General features: G+C 43.4%; 1 protein-coding gene across 12 annotated transcripts in view; it reads right to left on the bottom strand.

Annotated features, from left to right (window-relative positions):
- LOC144601969 (ERC protein 2) overlaps window positions 1-19,059 on the bottom strand; it is a 552,614-nt gene that overhangs the window by 363,094 nt on the left and 170,461 nt on the right. For all 12 annotated transcript variants that reach the window (XM_078414628.1, XM_078414617.1, XM_078414626.1 and 9 more), the window contains one exon: window positions 8,212-8,379. In XM_078414628.1, the coding sequence (XP_078270754.1) occupies window positions 8,212-8,379 (168 nt within the window). The remainder of the gene's footprint in view (window positions 1-8,211; window positions 8,380-19,059) is intronic.

Genomic DNA, 19,059 nt, shown 5'->3' with positions numbered 1-19,059 from the left:
TTACAGCGAATGCAGCACCGGAGACTCAGGTTCGATCCTGACTACGGGTACTGCACTGTAAGGAGTTTGTACGTTCTCCCCGTGACCTGCGTGGGTTTTCTCCGAGATCTTCGGTTTCCTCCCACACTCCAAAGACGTACAGGTATGTAGGTTAATTGGCTGGGTAAATGTAAAAATTGTCCCTAGTGGGTGTAGGATAGGGTTAATGTACGGGGATCGCTGGGCGGCACGGACTTGGAGGGCCGAAAAGGCCTGTTTCCGGCTGTATATATATGATATGATATGATATGATAAGGCTGTTGCAATAGTCCAGACGGGAAGTGATGAAGGCATGGATGAGGGTTTCTGCGGCTGTGGAGGAGAGGGATGGACGGAGACGGGCGATGTTTTTGAGGTGGAAGAAGGCTGTCTTTGTGATGTGTTTGATGTGTTTGTCGAAGGAGAGGGATTGATCAAAGATGATTCCAAGATTCCGGATGTGAGGGGAGGTGGATACTGGGAGGTGGATGCTATCCATGTTGTCCACAGATGCTGCCTGACCCGCTGAGTTACTCCAGCACTCTGTGAAACGTCACCTATCCATGTTGTCCACAGATGCTGCCTGACCCGCTGAGTTACTCCAGCACTCTGTGTTTATTAACAGTTTAGCTTCTTGTGCTTTCAGCAAGCTGCCTTTCTAAAACGGATATCAGGATGTTGCATGTCCACCTCGACCCTAGATCAATCAAGTGGCCCAACATGTTCCCAATGTTGGGGGAGTCCAGAACAAGGGGCCACAGTTTAAGAATAAGGGGTCGGCCATTTAGAACTGAGATGAGGAAAAACTTTTTCAGTCAGAGAGTTGTGAATCTGTGGAATTCTCTGCCTCAGAAGGCAGTGGAGGCCAATTCTCTGAATGCATTCAAGAGAGAGCTAGATAGAGCTGTTAACGATAGCGGAGTCAGGGGGTATGGGGAGAAGGCAGGAACTGGGTACTGATTGAGAATGATCAGCCATGATCACATTGAATGGCGGTGCTGGCTCGGAGGGCCGAATGGCCTCCTCCTGCACCTATTGTCTATTGTCTATTGTAAAAGCCAGTCTAGTGATGAAGCGTAGCACAAACTCCGTGAGGTTGGGTGGCAAATGGAGGTGGGAGCTCAGGGTAGCAGCTACACCCTTAGAGTGTCCCGGAGGCACACAATCACACTCACATTGTCTCGGAGAATTCGACAGCGGAACATCCATACAGAATTCCTACTCTGCAGGCAATTCACAAGACGCGAGGATGGTAAAAGGTCTTTATGAGACTGCCACTCTGTGCACTGAAATAATTACAGGTTGGGAAATGAGAGTTAAAATCATCACTTGAATTTTAATTCCCATTCTGGGCTTTTCTCTCAGTTCAGTAATTAAGTTTCTCTCTGGTGCTCACCGCTATTTAATTCGAGTCAGTGAACATTTTATAAATTATGCCATGGATAAATTTATGCGCACACTCATGTTGCCTTGCATTCTTGACACCACGTACTGTGGTACTGAAACTTGTTCAGCCCGTCCATTTTAACTGTATAGAACTAAATGGACCATACATGAACAAAATGGTGGAATATATGTCTAAAAGCTTCAGGCAAGCTGATCATTAGTTTTGTGTGAATGAATGACTATCTTTTTCAAGTAGGTTTCCATTGCTGAGAAAATGGTGATAAATGGAATGACTTGATATTTGCTAACCACCTTCCCATAAGCAGGATGTTTGATCCACCCTTCGAATGGTTGTGGCAATCCAGGCATTTTGAAAATAGATTAAGGGTTGGGGTAAAAAAATTGTCATTCAGTAGGAATCGGAGCAAATTGAACAGCCACCTCCAGATTCAGGGGCAACTTCTTCCCAGCTGTTATCAGGCAACTGAATCATCCTACCACAACCAGAGAGCTGTCCTGAACTATCATCTCTTTGGTGACCCTCGGACTATCCTTGATCGGAGTTTGCTGGCTTTACCTTGCAATAAACGTTATTCCCTTATCATGTATCTGTACATTGTAAATGGATCGATTGTAACCATGTATTGTCTTTCTGCTGACTGGTTAGCACGCAACAAAACGCTTTTCACTGTACTCCACACATGACAATAAAATGAACTGAACTGCAAAATGTCTAATAAGATGGAAATAATAGTGAAAACAGAGACGGCAAATACTGAAATAAAGTTTCATTGCTTATTAATCAAAACATATTGAAGTATTTGCTTTCATAACTTAACCTAATACTCTCATTGGAATAAATGTACAACCATCATCTAGATGGAGAAAGCTGCAGGATCACCAAACACTTTGAAATACAAATATTATTAGGATCAGGATGACTGGCATTTACTGAAATGCCCAATATTATTATAGGATAAAAATGGGAAAATAAATAATTTTAGTCAAATTTTACAGACTAACAAATGCAACCCCCAAATTCAACCAATACTCTTCTTTAGTAAGAAGATAGACACAAAATGCTGGAGTTACTCAGCGGGACAGGCAGCATCTCTGGAGAGAAGGAATGGGTGACGTTTCGGGTCAGACTGAATGAGGGGAGAGGGAGATACAGAGATAAAGAAATGTAAGGTGTGAAAACGAGGCAAAGGGGATGGAGATCAAGGAAAATGTAGAATTGGTCATTGTTAGCTTGGAGAAGGTAACAACAAAGCAGAGATAAAATGTAAACGAGGACAGTCAGACTACTTGGAGAACTGGGAAGGGGAGGGATGGAGAGAGAGAGGGAAGGCAAAGGTTACTTGAAGATAGAGAAGTGAATATTCATGTTGTTGTTCGTCCTTCGGGTTGGAAGATGACCATGACTTCACTTTCAGTTGGAGGATTGGTGACTGTGGGTCCGGAAGTGACTGGTGAGGCCAATCCGGGCCCGGAAGGCACGCCCAAACGTAGGACACAAGTGGATGGGTGCTGCAGTGGAAGTGGAGGTAGCCCGGGCCTTGCGCGCGGTGCGTTTCCTCTGGGCCTCTACAGTCAATATTCATACCGCTGGGGTGTAAGAAGATTGCCTTTCCGCTGGCTGGTTAGCACACAACGAAAGCTTTTCACCATACCTCGATGCACGTGACAATAAACTAAATTCAAATTCAAAATTGACTGTGGATCCCAAGAACTTTCAAGGCAGGAACCTGCTTCTGTCTGCATCGAAGTGCTGAAGAAGGGTCTCAACCCGAAACGTCACCCTTCCTTCTCCCCAGAGTTGTTGCCTGTCCCACTGAGTTACTCCAGCATTTTGGAACTACTGTTTAAACCAGCATCTGCAGTTCCTACCCACACTCTTCTTTAGTAAATTCTCATCAAATGCTCATCCCAACATAACTCATTGACCACACGTCAAACCAACAACCAATAGATTGAGGTAACATTCTGCACACAACATTTTTTAAATGGGCTTATTTTATCAATCATTATTAAAAAAAACATGTAAGCTAACAGGAATTAACTATTATCCAGAGAAAAATATTTTGAAAGGATTCCATAATTGTTAAATTCATGGACAACACACAAGGAACACAACTCTAAATACAACGCATATTAAATATTCACGATTGCAAAGCTTTCTCTATTTTGTGGTGGAAACCACGAGTGTTTTTTGCATCACTATTAATATTAAGTTATTCACTCATGTCTAACCAAAGTGAAAAGTGAGATAAATTTAGATAGATGTAATACACTCTTTTATACTCAGGATAGAGCAGGAAGGAAGTAATTAAACTATGCATGCTCTGCTATGAAATCACAGGAAATAGCATTTAGCTGGAACTACTATCATGCAAAGAACAGATTTATGCCATCAGGAACAAAAGATCACATTATCCCCACATGAGGAAGGTCACAGAGATACCACTAGACCTACAGGTGCTCAGAAAAATCACCACAGACCCTAAATTGGAAACAGTTGTTCCTTGTGAGTGCTTTAATCTGTCTCTTTTAGTACACACTACTAAATGGACATCAAAGTAATGAAAAATGAAATTAATTAATTGCTTTGTTGACACATATTTCCCCATTTAGTTGTGTTGAACGCAGAGAAAATAAATATTTCCCTCACCATTACACGTGCGTTCTCATAGCGTCCTGAGGCATACTTGCATTTGATCATATCTTTTGCCTTGTAATTAGGTGCAAAGTCTTGTCTGATGCAGGTGTAGCTGAGGGGTGATCTTAGACTGGTGCAAAAAACCATGAGCAGAATAGATAGCATAAATGCACCGAATCAAGAGCCAAGGGACATAGGTTTAAGAGAGGGGGAAGATTTAATAGGAATCTGCGGGGCAACTTTTTCACACAGTGAGTGGTGGGTATATGGAACAAGCTGCCCGACCGAGGAGGTAGTTGAGGCAGCTACTATAATACCATTTGAAAGTAATTTGGCAAGTCACATGGCTAGGAAAGGTTTAGCGGGATATGGGCCAAACACGGGCAGGTGGGACTAGCAGAGATGGGGCATCCGGTCGGCATGGGCAAGTTGGACCAAAGGGTCCATAGTGTATAACTAGGACTCTATCCATGTGAAGCAAGACTGGGAGCTTCCTCACTATCCTAATTTTCAATGCTACAGAAAGAACTACTCAGTAACATTGTGTAAGAAGGAACTGCAGCTGCTGGTTTAAACCGAAGATAGACCCAAAAAGCTGGAGTAACTCAGCGGGACAGGCTGCATCTCTGGAGAGAAGGAATGGATGACGTTTCGGGTCAAGACCCTTCTTCAGACTGAAGAAGGGCCTCGACCTGAAATGTCAGACATTCCTTCTCTCCAGTGATGCTGCCTGTCAAGCTGAGTTACTCCAGCTTTTTGTGACTATTTACTCAGTAACAACCTCATTATGTATTCAAGAGAGAGTTAGATTTAGCTCTTGGGGCTAACAGAATCAAGGGATATGGGGATAAAGCAGGAAAGGGGTACTGATTCTGGATGATCAGCCATGATCATATTGAATGGAGATGCTGGCTCGAATTTTCGATGCTGCACCTATTTTCTATTTTTTTTAATGTTTATTATACTAAGCATTTCTATTAAGTTTAACAAGGTGAGGACATGAAGGCTTCAACAGAATATTAACCAAATCAAAAATCCTAAGGGACAGATCCTTCTAGGATGGAAATAAAACTTCTGAAAACTATTTCACGATTCTGAAAACTGAGTCCGTTATGACCAACAATCCCCGCACACTAACACTATCCTATACACCCTGGGACAGTTTGTAATTATACCTAGCCAATTAAACTACAACCTGCACGTCTTTGGAGTGTGAGAGGAAACCGGAGATCCTGAAGAAAACCCACACAGGTCACGGGGAGAACGTACAAACTTCATAAAGCAGCACCCGTAGTCAGGATCGAACCTGGGTCTCTTGCGCTGTCAGGCAGCAACTCTACCGCTGTGCCACCGTGCAGTCGAGGGTATTTCAAGTTCTTTCAAAATATAATTCTATCCCCTCTAAAAACCAATTGCAATATTCGGTGAGTAGTTTGAAAGAAATTTACTTATTTGTATTCCCATTTGTTTTGTGTTGTTGTTGCTTTTAATTTTTTGTTTCATCTTCCATAAAATAAGCAAAATCTTTGCTCATTCTAAATTGAAGCATTATTATTTTGAATGTCATGCCCCATTAAATTTGCACTTGAGCAAGCCTATGTATGTGATGCAACTGTGGTGTAGTTATCACGTTATTGTTGTGCTTCCCCATTTCCTACCAATTACAAACTCCAACAGCACACCTTCAATTTTTGTAACCAATTATTTTACCTGGACAATCATACTTCGATCTACTGTTCCCCATTTCTACACTCCGAGCTAAGAATTCTCAAATGGCATCTTATTCGAGATCTTCTGAAAGGTGATTCACAGAGTTGTGAATCTGTGGAATTCTCTGCCACAAAAGGCAGTGGAGGACAATTCATTGGATGTTTTCAAGGGAGAGTTAGATTTAGCTCTTACGGCTAACATAATCAAGGGAAATGGGGGGAAATCAGGAACGGGGTACTGATTTTGGATGATCAGCCATGATCATATTGAATGGCGGTGCTGGCTCGAAGGGCCGAATGGCCTACTCCTGCACCTATTTTCTGTGTTTCAATGAAAGCCACAAAACTATCACCTAGAATCCTTTGAATTTTCTGAAAAGATCTAATCTAATTCTATGTAGTTTTGTTCCATTTACTGTCCAATAACTGATCTACAATTCCCAAGATTATTTCTGTCTTCCTTTGTGGAAAAGAAGATACTTGCTCTTTGCCATTCATTCGTTTTTGTTTGCTTGAATGTTCCAATATGGATAAAGGTACCTGCCATGCCCAAAGATGCAATCCATCAGAACCAGGCTCTTCTCCTTAAGTTTGATTACTTTGCCTGTTAATTCTAATCTCTATGTATTAAATGCTGCACCATGCTCTGAAGAAGGGTCCCAACCCAAAACATCCCCTATCCCTATTCTCCACAGATGTTGCTTGATCCACTGAGTTACTCCTGCACTTTGTGTTTTTTCCCCTAAACCAGCATCTGCAGTTCCTTGCGTCCGTCCTTACCTAATTTCTATCCTGTTGTCATCTTCTCTTTGGTAACCTCTTCAAAAACCGAGGCAATTGATCTATTTAACATCCTTGCCAATTCAGTCTCATCTCCAGTGAGTCTATGTTACTCATCCTTTGATTGCCCTACCCCTATCTTAACTTTGTTATTTATGTGCTCATGGAATATCTTACCTTGTTTTTAGCATTCATTGGTATTTTTATATTCCCTGTTTGCTTTCTAATTGTTTGTTTAACCTCTCACTGAAGCTCATCTTGTCCCCTTGTGTCATCCTCGCCTTTGTTATTTATGTTCTTTATCTTGGCCCCTTCTACAGCATCTTTAAACCCTTTACAAATATTGGGGGTGGGGGAAGAGAAGAGATCGGGGAAGGAAAGCTTTTAGAAACTATTTTAATGCTGTGTGGAGTTTATAAGTTTATAAACACTTTCAAATTAGGATCCAAACGACACAAGGAGAAGGAAGATGAAATATTTTTTAAATGGTTCATATGTATGTGATCTGAGCTCCAGTTTTCAAAAGGCTCGCGTGGGCCTTGGATATGGATTATGAGAAGGAGAGAATTGACCCAAAGGAAAGCAATGCTCATAGGGGCTGAGGAATGTGAGAGATTTATAGACGATTTATTTCCAATAATTGACCTGGGGGAAGGGACAATTGATGCAATGGAGACAATAGCATCGTTTCAGCTTAAAGAGCAAAAATAACACGAGCAGAAAGAACAACGCAGCTGGTAGAGCTGCTGCCTCACAGCACCAGAGACCCGGTTCGATCCTGACCTCGGTTGTTGCCTACGTGGAGTTTGCACAACCTCCCTGTGACTGTTTGGGCTTCCTCCCACATCTCAAAGACGTGCAGGTTTGTAGGTTGATTGGCCTCTGTAAATTCCCCCTAGTGTGCAGGGAGTGGATGTGAAAGTAAGATAACATAAAACTAGCGTGAACTGATGATTAATGGTTGGCGTGGGCTTGGTGGGCCAACGGGCCTGTTTCTGTGCTGTATCTCCAAACTTAAACTCAAACAAAGGCTGTATTCAGGAGAGACTGGGGAAAAGGAGGGGATTTCAGAACTGAGTAGCAAGTTATGAATTATGCAGCAAGAGACAATCGCTGAAAATTTAACACAAATTTGTTAAGACATGGGGAAGAGTCTCTGTGACAAAGAGTTGCAGCAATAAGCAGACAAATATTTTCTCTACAAAAAACTGCATTGCCAGTAATTTGTTTAATACTATTAGAGTTGCAAATATTTAAGGAATATGACGAAGAGTGATCATTCAGGTGGGAATTAAACATAGAGTAGCTGCTTGTAAAGCTTGGAAATAAAGTTTAAAATATTATCAAAATGATTTCAAAATGATTTCAATGTTATATCTTGCATTAAATGTTGTGCCCTTTGTCTGTGGATGGCTTGATTGTATTCATGCAGAGTTTTTTATTTGAATGGGTAGCATGCAAAGAAAGCTTTTTACTGTACCTCGATACACGTGACAATTATAAACTAAACTAAAAAGTGACTTGATACAGAAAAGGTGTAGTTGATTACAACTTTCTAGATAGAATTGCGTAAAAACAATGAATAATTACCGTTCCAAGGAATAGAGTCCTAAAGGTGAAAAGTAGAAGATTATGTCTTGTTTTATTTCCATGGCCTACCTTTTTCTGGAGAACATTGATCTTTCTCTCTTTCACTTCCAGCATATCCTTCATATCACGGATTTCTCCTGCAAGTGTTCCCTTTTCCTCTGTAAGGTCCTGCAGTTGTTTTGTCTTTTTGTTCAGAAAGCTTTCCTTCTCTTCCAGCCGAAGCCTCAATGCATCCACCTGGGGAGAGATACACACATCAAGTTCACACCCCAATGTTGATGGCCAAACTCCTGGTGGTCTGGCAAGCAACTTCAGTGTTCTGGTACGAGGTAGCAATTACTTGCGCTTTAGTTGTGCACAGAACTTTATCCGGCATTCATTAAAGCATAAGTCGTAGAATCATAGAGTCGTAGAGTGACAGTGGAAACAGGCCTTTCGGCCCAACTTGCCCATACCAGCCAACATGTCCCAGCTGCACTAGTCCCACCTGCCTGTGTTTGGTCCATATCCCTCCAAACCTGTCCTATCCATGTACCTGTCTAACTGCTTCTTAATTGTTGGGACAATCCCAACCTCAACTACCTCCTCTGGCAGCTCGTTCCATACACCCACCACCCTTTGTGTGAAAAAGAAAGTGCAGTTTCAATAACCTCAAATGGAATAACAATACTGTAAAATGGCAGAATTAAAAAGATTAATTAGAAATTACAAAGATTATTTAGAAATTGCAAAGATTAATTAGAAATTACAAATGTAGAAGCACCTGGATTGGTCCAACCAGTTCATATTTTTTTATGTCGGAAGGAACTGTAGATGCTGGTTTATACCGAAGATAGACACAAAATGCTGGAGTAACTCAGCGGGACAGGCAGCATCTCTGGAGGGAAGGAATCGGTGACGTTTCAGGTCGGAACCTTTCTTCGGACTCGTATGTTTTTTAAATCCTCTTTACATTTAGTGCTCCTCTTTCCAGATGCTCCCTAATGCAAAATATTCTTTATCTCAATTCTGTCATCTCATATTTAATGTGTTCTTACATATGACATTTCATCCCTACTAACACACATTGTGCTTTCTACAGACCTACGGTCATCTTTAGGACAAAGGAGTACTTGGCATGGGGGATGGAGTGGGGGGTAGAACAAAGGAGGATCTGGGTGGGATAGTTGACTGATTGGGTCTCTGTTCTAGAAAAAAAACAGAGAACATTTAGCCCTAACTGGTGGGGGGTGGAGTTGTGAAGGGACTGTATGTCCATTGTAAAGATGAGGCTGTGGGAGCCTAGAAATGGAAAGTTATTGTAGTGTTGAAGGGCATGAGAGGTATCTTGGATGTAGTTTAGACGAGATTGGACAACAGGAAATAAGATGGATTGAAAGTGTTTTGAGATGCGTTCTTTTGGACAGGAGCAGTCTGAAACAATGAGTCTTCCAAGGCAGTCTAGTTTGTGGATTTTGGGAAGGAGATAGAAGCGGATGGTGCAGGGCTGGGTATTCATGAGGTTTTATATATATATATTTTTATATTTCAGATACAGCGCGGAAACAGGCCTTTTCGGCCCACCAAGTCCGCGCCGCCCAGCGATCCCTGCACATTAACACTATCCTACACACACTAGGGACAATTTTTACATTTACCCAGTCTAATTAACCTACATACCTGTACGTCTTTGGAGTGTGGGAGGAAACCGAAGATCTCGGAGAAAACCCACGCAGGTCACGGGAAGAACGTACAAACTCCTTACAGTACAGCACCCGTAGTCAGGATCGAACCTGAGTCTCCGGCGCTGCATTCGCTGTAAAGCAGCAACTCTACCGTTGCGCCACCGTGGTTTAGAGGTTGGTCAGGCCCCAGAGATTTAGCCACCTTTATGTGAGTTAAGATCACCAGCACCTACTCTTCTGCAAGAGAAATGTGAGGTGGTACATTTTGCAAAGTCCAATATGTGCAGGACCTACACAGATTGGTAGGACTCTGGGGAGTGATGTAGGGCAGAGCGATCCAGGAGTGCAGGTGCATGGTTCCTTGAAGATGGAGTCGCAGGTAGATAGGGTGGTCAAAGAGGAGTTTGGCACATTGACCTTCATCTGTCAGAGTATTGAGTAGAGAAGTTGGGAGGTCATGTGCCAGTTGTATAAAACGTTGGTGAGGCCGCATTTAGAGTAATGTGTTCAGTTCTGGGCACCATGCTATAGAAAAGATGTAGTCAAGCTGGAAAGAGTACAGAGAAGATTAATAAGGATGTTGCCAGGGCTAGGATGAGAGGGGATCTTATAGAAACATATAAAACTATGAAAAGACTGGACAAGCTAGATGCAGGAAAAATGTTCCCAATGTTGCGGGAGTCCAGAACCAGGGCCCACAGTCTAAGAATAAAGGGGAGGCCATTTAAAACTGAGATAAGAAAAAACTTTTTCACCCAAAGAGTTATGAATTTGTGGAATTCTCTGCCACAGAAGGAAGTGGAGGCCAATTCACTGGATGAATTTAAAAGAGAGTTAGATAGAGCTCTAGGGGCTAGCAGATTCAAGGGATATGGGGAGAAGGCAGGCACGGGTTACTGATTGTGGACGATCAGCCATGATCACAATGAATGGTGGTGCTGGCTCGAAGGGCCAAATGGCCTTCTCCTGCACCTATTTTCTATGATTCTATGGAATAGGGACCTTTGCTTCAATGCCTCAATTTACAGCTTAAAATTTATAGATTTAAAATTTATAGGACCTAATTTAGTCTCATTACTGCATGCTAAGTATTTGGCAGTTCCCAGGGAAACATTATCATTTAAATACAGACTAGGAAGGACAGTTAAAATAACTTTTTGTTTAAATAACCATGTCACCAGTGACAACTTAGACAAAGTTACCTTGCTTCCCTGAATCTTAGAAATGAGCTATTTGGCAAACTGCAAGCATTCTTTGCTATCTTTAACAAAAGGTATTGGGCTGAGTGAAACTAAATCAGCCAGTGAAGATCCACTGGCAGCCAGTGACTGTAAGACCATCCTGGCATGGTGACACTCAGACTTAAATGCCTTCTCAGAGTCAGGTACATGAGAGCTGCCAAGCTGAGAGGCAGTGCACCAATCCAGGCAAGGTCTCATCTATCTACTCGTAATCTCTCCCCTTCCATTCATTCTCTCCAGCCGGTTCATTTACAATGTAGCGTAATTCAATACTGCTCTACAACACAGCAGAGTCCATGAAAGGGGTCATGGCACTACACACTTAAATGTAGGACAAATTTAGTTGAAACAATCAATCATCCGCCTTCACCTTCAAGACTGCTTACAATAACCACCGCAACAACAGTGTCACCCTGTGGATTGGGACTGCATTTAACACAGATACTTCCCCGTGATGTTTGAAATACTTAGCAGAAAAATCAGATTTTTGTTTTTGTTTGGAGAATCCTTCTGAAAAGAGCAAAAGAAGTGAATAAACTAGAAGCAGGAGCAGGCCGCGTGATCCCTCACGCCAACCTCAGTACCGATCTGCCCAGGCCTCATCTCCTCTGCAGTGCCAGATACCCACAGCTCTCAATTGCCTGATCTTTCCAAATAATTCTCCACCTCCTCTCTAAAGACCCCTGATGATCTAGTCTCATCAGATTCCAGCACAGCTTCTTACAGCACTCAACATGATCTCGAACACCATTAACCTCAACTATGAACTTGAAAGGACTGTCTTTGGAGTCAGGGGTCACAGTTTATAAATCAGGGGTAGGCCATTTAGAACGGAGATGAGGAAAAACTTTTTCAGTGAGAGAGTTGTTTTTACTTGGAATTCTCTGCCACAGAAGGCAGTGGAGGCCAAGTCTCTGAATGCATTCAAGAGAGAGCTAGATAGAGCTCTTAAGGATAGCGGAGTCAGGGGGTATGGGGAGAGGGCAGGAACGGGGTACTGATTGTGAATGATCAGCCATGATCACGTTGAATAGCGGTGCTGGCTCGAAGGGCCGAGTGGCCTCCTCCTGCACCTATTGTCTATTGTCTATTGGATGCACTAAGGACTATGGGGCTTTTTCACTCGTATTGTGGTCACTAATTTATTGATTTTTTTTGTTATGTTATATTTAGGGTTGCCAACTTTCTCACTCCCAAATAAGGGACAAAAGGTGATGTCACCGCCCCACGTGATCTCACCCAGCCAGCGGCCACGTGCTCCCACTCCTACCAATGGCCGCCACTCAGGCCGGGACGTGTGTTGCTCCGTGTGTACGCAACCTCCGTTAGGCGGTGCCCGGGCCTCTGGACCTACACTGTCCGGGCCTACAGCGGCCCCTGGGCCTACAGTGTCCGGGCCTACAGCGCCCCCCGGGCCTAATACAGGACAAGGGCGGTCCCGTACGGGACAACCCAATTTAGCCCAAAATACAGGATGTCCCGGCTAATACGGGACAGTTGGCAACCCTAAGTGGAGGCCAAATCAGTGGATATTTTTAAGGCAGAGATAGATAGATACTTGATTAGTGCGGGTGTCAGTGGTTATGGGGAGAAGGCAGGAGAATGGGGTTAGGAGGGTGAGATAGATCAGCCATGATTGAATGGCGGAGTAGACTTGATGGGCCGAATGGCCTAATTCTACTCCTATCACTTATAATCTCATGATAATTTTAGAATGGAGATGAGGAAAAACTTTTTCAGTGAGAGAGACTCCCCACAACCTCCAGTGTTCCAGAGAACATTTTTCTTTCCTAGGTAGACACAAAAAGCTGGAGTAACTCAGCGGGTCAGGCAGCATCTCGGGAGAGAAGGAATGGGTGACGTTTTGGTCGAGGCCACTTCTTCAGACTCCAGCATTTTGTGTCCACCTTCGATTTAAACCAGCATCTGCATTTTTTTTTCCTACACATTTTTCTTTCCTACTTTTACTTGCTTGTCCATGAACATAGAGAGTCAGCAGTAGCAAGGAAGAGAATCCAAGGAATCAAAACCAGTCTGGTGAAAGTGTCTGCATTAGCTTCAGCTGATGTAAGTGCCAGACATAAAATAAGTTCTCAATGTAAATAACTTAAAATACTCTGCACTGCAGAAAATAAATCATATCATTGCAATTTTGCTCCGTTTCATCTTGAAAATCGAAAATCACTGTATCCTGTCAAACAGATGCTTTGTCAAATTCTCTGGTAACACAAGGCAGAGTATTCATCTGGTGTTTAGGTCTTAATGATAGACTACATTCATTGTGTACATGAATTGCAAACATGAGACATTATACATTTGTTTACGAGTGACACAACGTTATGTTATACCCAACCTCTTAAATTTCCCCCCTAAACTCAGACCAATATTGTTCTCTTTCTTGTAAACATCCTCATTTCTCCCACATTTTTTTCCTCCAAGACTTGTAGAGCTAGAGGAACTACTGCCTTGTAGCAGCAAAGACCTGGGTTGGATCCTGACATTGGGTGCTGTCTGTGTGGAGTTTGCATGCTCTCCCTGTGACCATGTGGGCTTCCTCTGCTTGTACCAGTCTCCTGCCACAGAGTGGTGCGAGTTGCCAGGTCAATCGGCCGCTGAAAATTAGCCTTGGTTTTTCAATGAGTTGTAGAATCTGTTGGGAGGTGTCTATTGCTGAAATTGATACTCATTTCTGTGTTTGTAAAGACTTCATAAGTTGTAGGAACAGAATTGGGCCATTCGGCCCATCAGGTCTACTCCACCATTCAGCCATGGCTGATCTATCTCTCACTCTCAACTCCATTCACCTGCCTTCTCCCCATAACCCCTGACAACCGTACTGATCAAAAACCTATCACTCTCCACCTCCATCAATATCCATTGACAGCCTCCAAAGCCTTCTGTGGCAATGAATTCCACAGATTCAACACCCTCTGATTAAAGAAATCCCTCCTCATATCCTTTCTAAAGGTATGTTCTTTTATTCTGAAGATATGGCCCCTGGTCCTGGACTCTCCCACTAGTGGAAACATCCTCTCCACATCTACTCTATCCAGGCCTTTCATTATTCGTCAATAGCTAAAATAAGTTTCAGGAATGGAAATACTTTTGAGTCTGATGAAGGGTCCCAACCCAAAATGCCACCTGTACATTCCCTCCGCAGATGCTGCCTGAACTACTGAGTTCCTCCAGCACTTTGTGTTTTGCTCCAAGATTCCAGCATCTGCATTTCCTTGTGTCTGCGGGAACTTCATCATCATCATACATCATCATCATATATCTACAGCCGGAAACAGGCCTTTTCGGCCCTCCAAGTCCGTGCCGCCCAGTGATCCCCGTACATTAACACTATCCTACACCCACTAGGGACAATTTTTACATTTACCCAGCCAATTAACCTACATACCTGTACGTCTTTGGAGTGTGGGAGGAAACCGAAGATCTCGGAGAAAACCCACGCAATGCTATTTTTAAGCAACACAGACAAATGGAAGATAAATACTCTGTCACACAAAAAAAACATTTTTTTTTCTTGGATAGACCCCAGAAAAGGAATGCCGCAAACTAGCAAATTACAGGCCTTAAACAATTAAGAAAATATTTTAATGTTATCTTCCTACTGCAATTTCATTTAATAACAGCCTTAACAGAGAAATGTTGAAGGCACTAGCTGCTAATCTCCTCAGCATGATCATCAATAGGACTTGCCTGAAATGGCCACAAACAGAAATTTCTTCCTGTTACCATTAACACTCAGTGAACCCAGAAATCTTTGTAATCAGTGCCCGCTCAAGAACATTGTGAGCACAAAAAAAATGTTTCATGTAGAGTACAAAGTGTAAACTCACAACACATCTATTGTAAGTGACGCCAATATTCCAAACCCAAATTAAATCTGGTTGCAAAAATGGTTTCACGGTTTCAATAAGTATGGGTCCACAGTGTGGGCCCACTCCCCTCCACAAACAACCTATCTTCAAAACTCAAAGTGCAGTCTTTACGGTCAGGCAAAGTTGCCCTCCAATAAAAGTCATCTTTTGGAGTCATTTATCATTATTATTCAAACTGAAAAGGAGGATAAACAATCCTTGTTCCCAGTATAGTAAGATTAGTTATTTTTAATCATCTGTCAATCTGAAAAATTCCCTGCCTCTTATACCTTCAGTGCTACTTGAAATATTTAAACAAAAAATTGTTTTAATGGAACTAACAGCAACAGTTTAGCATGTTAGTTTAACAGAAGTCTACAGATGCCTTGAATGTTTACAGTTCTTTTGTCAGTTAATGTAACCCATTTAGAAACCAGAGATAAAGCATGTTTTATGGTTTGATATGGCTTTAATTCCATAAGTATTACTGGCCCTACTGATTAGAAGAATAAGGGTCAATCTATGAAATGTGCGACATTCCATTAAATAGAATCATAGAAAGAATCACAGAGTGATACAGTGTGGAAACAGGCCCTTCGGCCCAACTTGCCCACACCGGCCAACAATGTCCCAGCTATCCTAGTCCTACTTGCCTGCGCTTGGTCCATATCCCTCCAAACCTGTCCTATCCATGTACCTGTCCAACTGTTTCTTAAACGATGGGATAGTCCCAGCCTCAACTACCTCCTCTGGCAGCTTGTTCCATCCACCCACCACCCTCTGCATGAAAAAGTTACCTCTCGGATTCCTATTAAATCTTTTCCCCTTCACCTTGAACCTATGTCCTCTGGTCCTCGATTCCTCTACTCTGGGTAAAAGACTCTGTGCATCTACCCGATCTATTCCTCTCATGATCTTATACACCTCTATAAGATCACCCCTCATCCTCCTACGCTCCATGGAATAGAGACCCAGCCTACTCAACCTCTCCCGAAAGCTCACACGCTCTAGTCCTGGCAACATCCTGGTAAATCTTTCCTGAACCTTTTCAAGCTTGACAATGTCTTTCCTATATCATGGTGCCCAGAACTGAACACAATATTCCAAATGCGGTCTCACCAACGTCTTATATAACTGCAACATGACCTCCCAATGTGGAGTTTGTGAAAAGATCAAGACTCCGGACTTGCAGTTAAAGCCATGAATGTTTTTGAATGAAATTACTCTCCACTTCTATCTGATCCAAGTTGGAAACATCTACGAGGAACAAAGCAATATGTAACCTTACTCCATTCATCCTACTTAGTTCATGGTTTTGACAGTGCAGCCAACTAACCACAAGGCTAAATTTGTTTTCTCTGGTCACAATTTACAGGGTGTGTGATTTGCAGGATTGCCAACTGTCCCGTATTAGCCGGGACATCCTGTATTTTGGGCTAAATTAGTTTGTCCCGTACGGGACCGCCCTTGTCCCATATTAGTAGGGTTGCCAACATCCTCACTCCCAAATAAGAGACAAAGGGTGACGTCACTGCCCCGCGCCCCACATGACCTCACCCAGCCAGCGGCCATGTGCTCCCGCTCCACCAATGGCAGCCGCCCGGGCAACGCAACCCGCCTCCCAGCCAGCTACCACGTGCTCCCGCTCCACCAATGGCGGCCGCCCGGGCCGGGAGGCAGGTTCCGCAGCAACCGCTGGCTGGGTGAGGTCACGTGGGGCGCAGGGCGGTGACGTCACCTTGTCCCATATTTGGGAGTGAGGAAGTTGGCAACCCTAGGCATCACCCTCCCCTCACCCCTTCCACCTACATCCCTCCCTCCGGCTTTGCATTTCATTCCTCCTCTCCTCTCCTTATCTGACATCCTATCTGAGGAAGGATGTGCTGGCTCAGGAGAGGCTCCAGAGGAGGTTTACAAGAGTGATTCCAGGAATTAGTAGGCGAACCTATGATGAGTGTTTGTCGGCACTGGGCCTGGCCTGTACTCGCTGGAGTTTAGATGAATGAGGGGGGAACCTCATTGAAACACACAGAATGGTGGAAGGCTTGGATAGAGTGGATGTGGAGAGGATGTTTCCACTAGTGGGAGAGTCTAGGACTAGAGGTCACAGCCTCAGAATTAAAGGATGTTCCTTTATGAAGGAGATGAGGAGAAATGTCTTTAGTCAGAGGGTGTTGAATCTGTGGAATTCTTTGCCACAGAAGGCTGTGCAGTCCAAGTCAGTGGATATTTTTAAGGCAAAGATAGATAGATTCTTGATTAGTACAGGAGTCAGAGGTTATGGAGAAAAGGCAGGAGAAAGGGGTTAGGAGGGAGAGATAGATCAGCCAAAGTAAGCGGAGTGGACTTGATGAGTCAAGTGGCCTCATTCTGCTCCTATCCCTTATGACCTTGAGTCTCCTTTTCATTTCTAACTCCACCCATCTGCCAATCAGCTGCCTCCCTCTCCCCTTGTGCGAGACAGAAGATGAGCCAGGGTCTGGTTGGAAAGTGTAGCAGGCTCCATGGAACAAGGAGCACACCCTTGCTCCTGTTTCTCGTGTGCTACTTTTGTCAAAGTGTTCCCACCTATCGCACAAATCCTTAAGATGTTGTCAGTGATATTCCACACCTGGCCCTCCTTGGGCCCTGCTCCACTGCAGTCTGGGGAAGTCACTTGAACTGACATGAATTTAAGTTGCACACAAAATGCCCAAAAAACTGCACACTCCAATACAGGTGGCCCATGAGTCTTTCAAGTAGTGCACTGAGCCATAATTAGTGCTGAGCAAACTATCTGGGCAAACAAAATGAAAGATCTGTATGTACTGTCCCATCACATTGGAGACGTGGAAGTTTGGTGGCATGGGGACATGGAGGTGGTCCCTTTCACCCAACTTGTCCATACCAACCAAGATGCCCAATCTCATTTGTCCTTGTTTGGCCAATATCTCTCTAAAGCTTTGTGTAGGAAAGAACTGCAGATGCTGGTTTACACCGAAGATTGACACAAAATGCTGGAGTAACTCAGCAAGATAGACAGCATAGAAACATAGAAACAGGTGTAGGAGGAGGTCATTCGGCCCTTCGAGCGAGCATCGCCATTTATTGTGATCATGGCTGGTCATCTACAATCAGTAACCCATGCCTGCCTTCTCCCCATATCCCTTGATTCCACTAGCCCCTAGAGCTCGATATAACTCTCTTTTTAATTCATCCAGTGAATTGGCCTCCACTGCCCTCTGTGGCAGAGAATTCCACAAATTCACAACTCTCTGGGTGAAAAAGTTTCTTCTCACCTCAGTTTTAAATGGCCTCCCCTTTATTCTTACACTGTGTCCCCTGGTTCTGGAACTGTGTCCCCTGGTTCTGGATCTCTGGAGAGAAAGAATGAGTGATGATTCGGATCAAGATCTTCTTCCGACTGAGAGTTAAGGGAGAGGGAACCGAGAGATATGAAAAAGAATTGTCTCGACCCGAAACGTCACCCATTCCTTCTCTCCAGAGATGCTGCCTGTCCCGCTGAGTTACCCCAGCATTTTGTGTCCCTCAAAACCTTTCCTCTCTGTTAATGCTTCAGAACAATTAGCATGGTATTTCAACTTCTATCTGAAACACAAGCACAAGGAGGCTATTTAAAACTGAATAATGGGGAGGCCATTTAAAACTGAGGTGAGAAGAAACTTTTTCACCCAGAGAGTTGTGAATTTGTGGAATTCTCTGCCACAGAGGGCAGTGGAGGCCAATTCACTGGATGAATTTAAAAGAGTTAGATAGAGCTCTAGGGGCTAGTGGAATCAAGGGATATGGGGAGAAGGCAGGCACGGGTTACTGATTGTAGATGATCAGCCATGATCACAATAATAATAATAATAATAATAATAATCCATTTATTTTATATAGCGCCTTATCACATGCTCAAAGCGCTTTACAAAAACAATTAACATAGAAACAAACAGACAAACTATACTGACGGAAAAGCGGCGAATACTCAACGCCAGCGTCCTCTCACGTCAGGGTCCGGCAGTAGACATTAAAAAGCACAAGACACACAGATATAATTTTTTTTTTACACAAACAGCCATCACAGTGATTGCTCTAGGCACACCCTCACTGTGATGGAAGGCAAAGTCTTATCTCCTCCTCGTTCTTCTCCCGTGGTGCCAC

This window comes from Rhinoraja longicauda, chromosome 17, assembly GCF_053455715.1.
Source record: "Rhinoraja longicauda isolate Sanriku21f chromosome 17, sRhiLon1.1, whole genome shotgun sequence".
Classification (NCBI taxonomy): Eukaryota; Metazoa; Chordata; class Chondrichthyes; order Rajiformes; family Arhynchobatidae; genus Rhinoraja; species Rhinoraja longicauda.
This window is presented reverse-complemented; position numbering and strand designations above follow the sequence as displayed.